Source organism: Amphichorda felina (genome assembly GCF_050947745.1).
Source record: "Amphichorda felina strain 45539 chromosome Unknown scaffold_1, whole genome shotgun sequence".
Classification (NCBI taxonomy): domain Eukaryota; kingdom Fungi; phylum Ascomycota; class Sordariomycetes; order Hypocreales; family Bionectriaceae; genus Amphichorda; species Amphichorda felina.
Genome location: NW_028145049.1, coordinates 688,935 through 690,423, shown reverse-complemented (window position 1 = coordinate 690,423; position 1,489 = coordinate 688,935). Strand labels below are relative to the sequence as shown.

General features: G+C 56.1%; 1 protein-coding gene across 1 annotated transcript; it reads right to left on the bottom strand.

Annotated features, from left to right (window-relative positions):
• Positions 1-214: 214 nt before the first annotated feature.
• On the bottom strand, positions 215-1,141 carry ACO1O0_000226 (uncharacterized protein; the record flags this gene model as incomplete). The annotated part of the gene is made up of 1 exon (XM_083189725.1): positions 215-1,141. One exon carries the CDS (start codon positions 1,139-1,141, stop codon positions 215-217), a length of 927 nt encoding a protein of 308 aa, XP_083053584.1.
• Between the last annotated feature and the right edge of the window lie 348 nt (positions 1,142-1,489).

Sequence of the window (1,489 nt, the reverse complement as noted above, 5' to 3'; positions counted from 1 at the left end):
GCCACGCGGTTGACCGAGCAACCTCGAGGCCATGATGCATGTCGAATATACGAAGTAGTAATTATAGGTTCAACGATGCTCGATCGAATGGAAGGCCATGGGAGGAGAGAAAAAAAACATAATATACTGTACAAGAACTCCCTGTCGTTGACACCTCTGCATACCCACCTAGGCGTCGGCATACCTTAAGGTGTGGAACGAAAGCATCCTCGCCTCATGTAGACCCTCGCACGTGAGCCAATATCATCCTTAAACGCCCCAGCGCACCGCCCCCAAGTTCGTCTCCCCTGTCTCGGTCTTGCGAAACGAGATCACCAACCTCCTTCCTTGCTTCTGCTGCCAGTGTCCCCAAATCGCCCCAGACCTCGTCCGTATATGCCGAGAGGACATCCTGCCATTGGCTAAGCCATATTTCCCTCGCGGCACTGGGGTCTGTCGTGCCGAGGTGAACCCGGGCTGATTCTATCTCGTCGCCTGGCCCAGCCAGGAACTGAGGTGTGAAGTTGAGTAAGTCATCCCAGGAGATTCTGCTTCCGGGGGAGCCAAAGAGTGCCTCTCGTAGTTTCGCCGCAGCTGCCGGCGTGAGTCCATCATCCTGATCATCTTCCCCGGGCATCTCGTCCAAGCTAAGAGGCTGGGATAGAATATCCACAACAGCAGAGCCATCCGTCGCCTCAGAATGCCCCATCGTCCAGCCGGAATCTGGCTCAGCTCGAGACGGCTCTTGGGGTAGTCGTTGGTCCTGGCCGTTGACAAAATCATCAAACGCCTGGGATGAGCTGTCAGGCGCCCTAGCCTCCCTGAAGGTATTGACGCCAGGCGCTCCGGCGCTCTGGGATGGCCGGTTCAGCGATGTTTGCTGGAGGATATCTGGTATATCTCTGGATACCCCAGAGCCGGTGGGGTTGATCTTGGCGGATGATGATGCCGCCATCCCATGCAGGCCAGCGTCGCCGCTGATTATGGCGTCGGACGCACCCTTGGCAGAAGACCGGATGCGATCAAACATGGTCGGCCCTCTCCCCTTGCCCTTACTTTCCTTCGTGTCCTTGCTGCTTGGCTCCGCTGCGTGGGACTCATCCTTCTGGGAGGTACCCTGCTTTCCCCCTCCCGGAATTTTGCGGCGGTCAAGGTCATCCATCGTACATAAGTAACTAGTCTACCGCACTCGGAGCGGGGGACGAGTATATCTGTTTGCTCTTCCGATGGTCGCAGCGATTTCTGTCGCACTAGGGATGGTGATGTGAATCGTAGAATGAGGGTTATGTGCTTTGGCTAAACCGGTTGAAGGTACCGGATAGTCTGAGTCAATTGCCCGTTGTCCGGAGGGAGATACCGATCGGCTCGGTCCCGGGGCCCCAGCTATGAAAGATTCCTCCGGTAGCATGTGGGTGGCTAACTTGAAAGATGTAATTAGCGTATTAGTACTCCGTACGAGTAGCGCCTCACACAGGCCCCCTCGGGGACCGAAAAAAAGCCCACAAGGTGA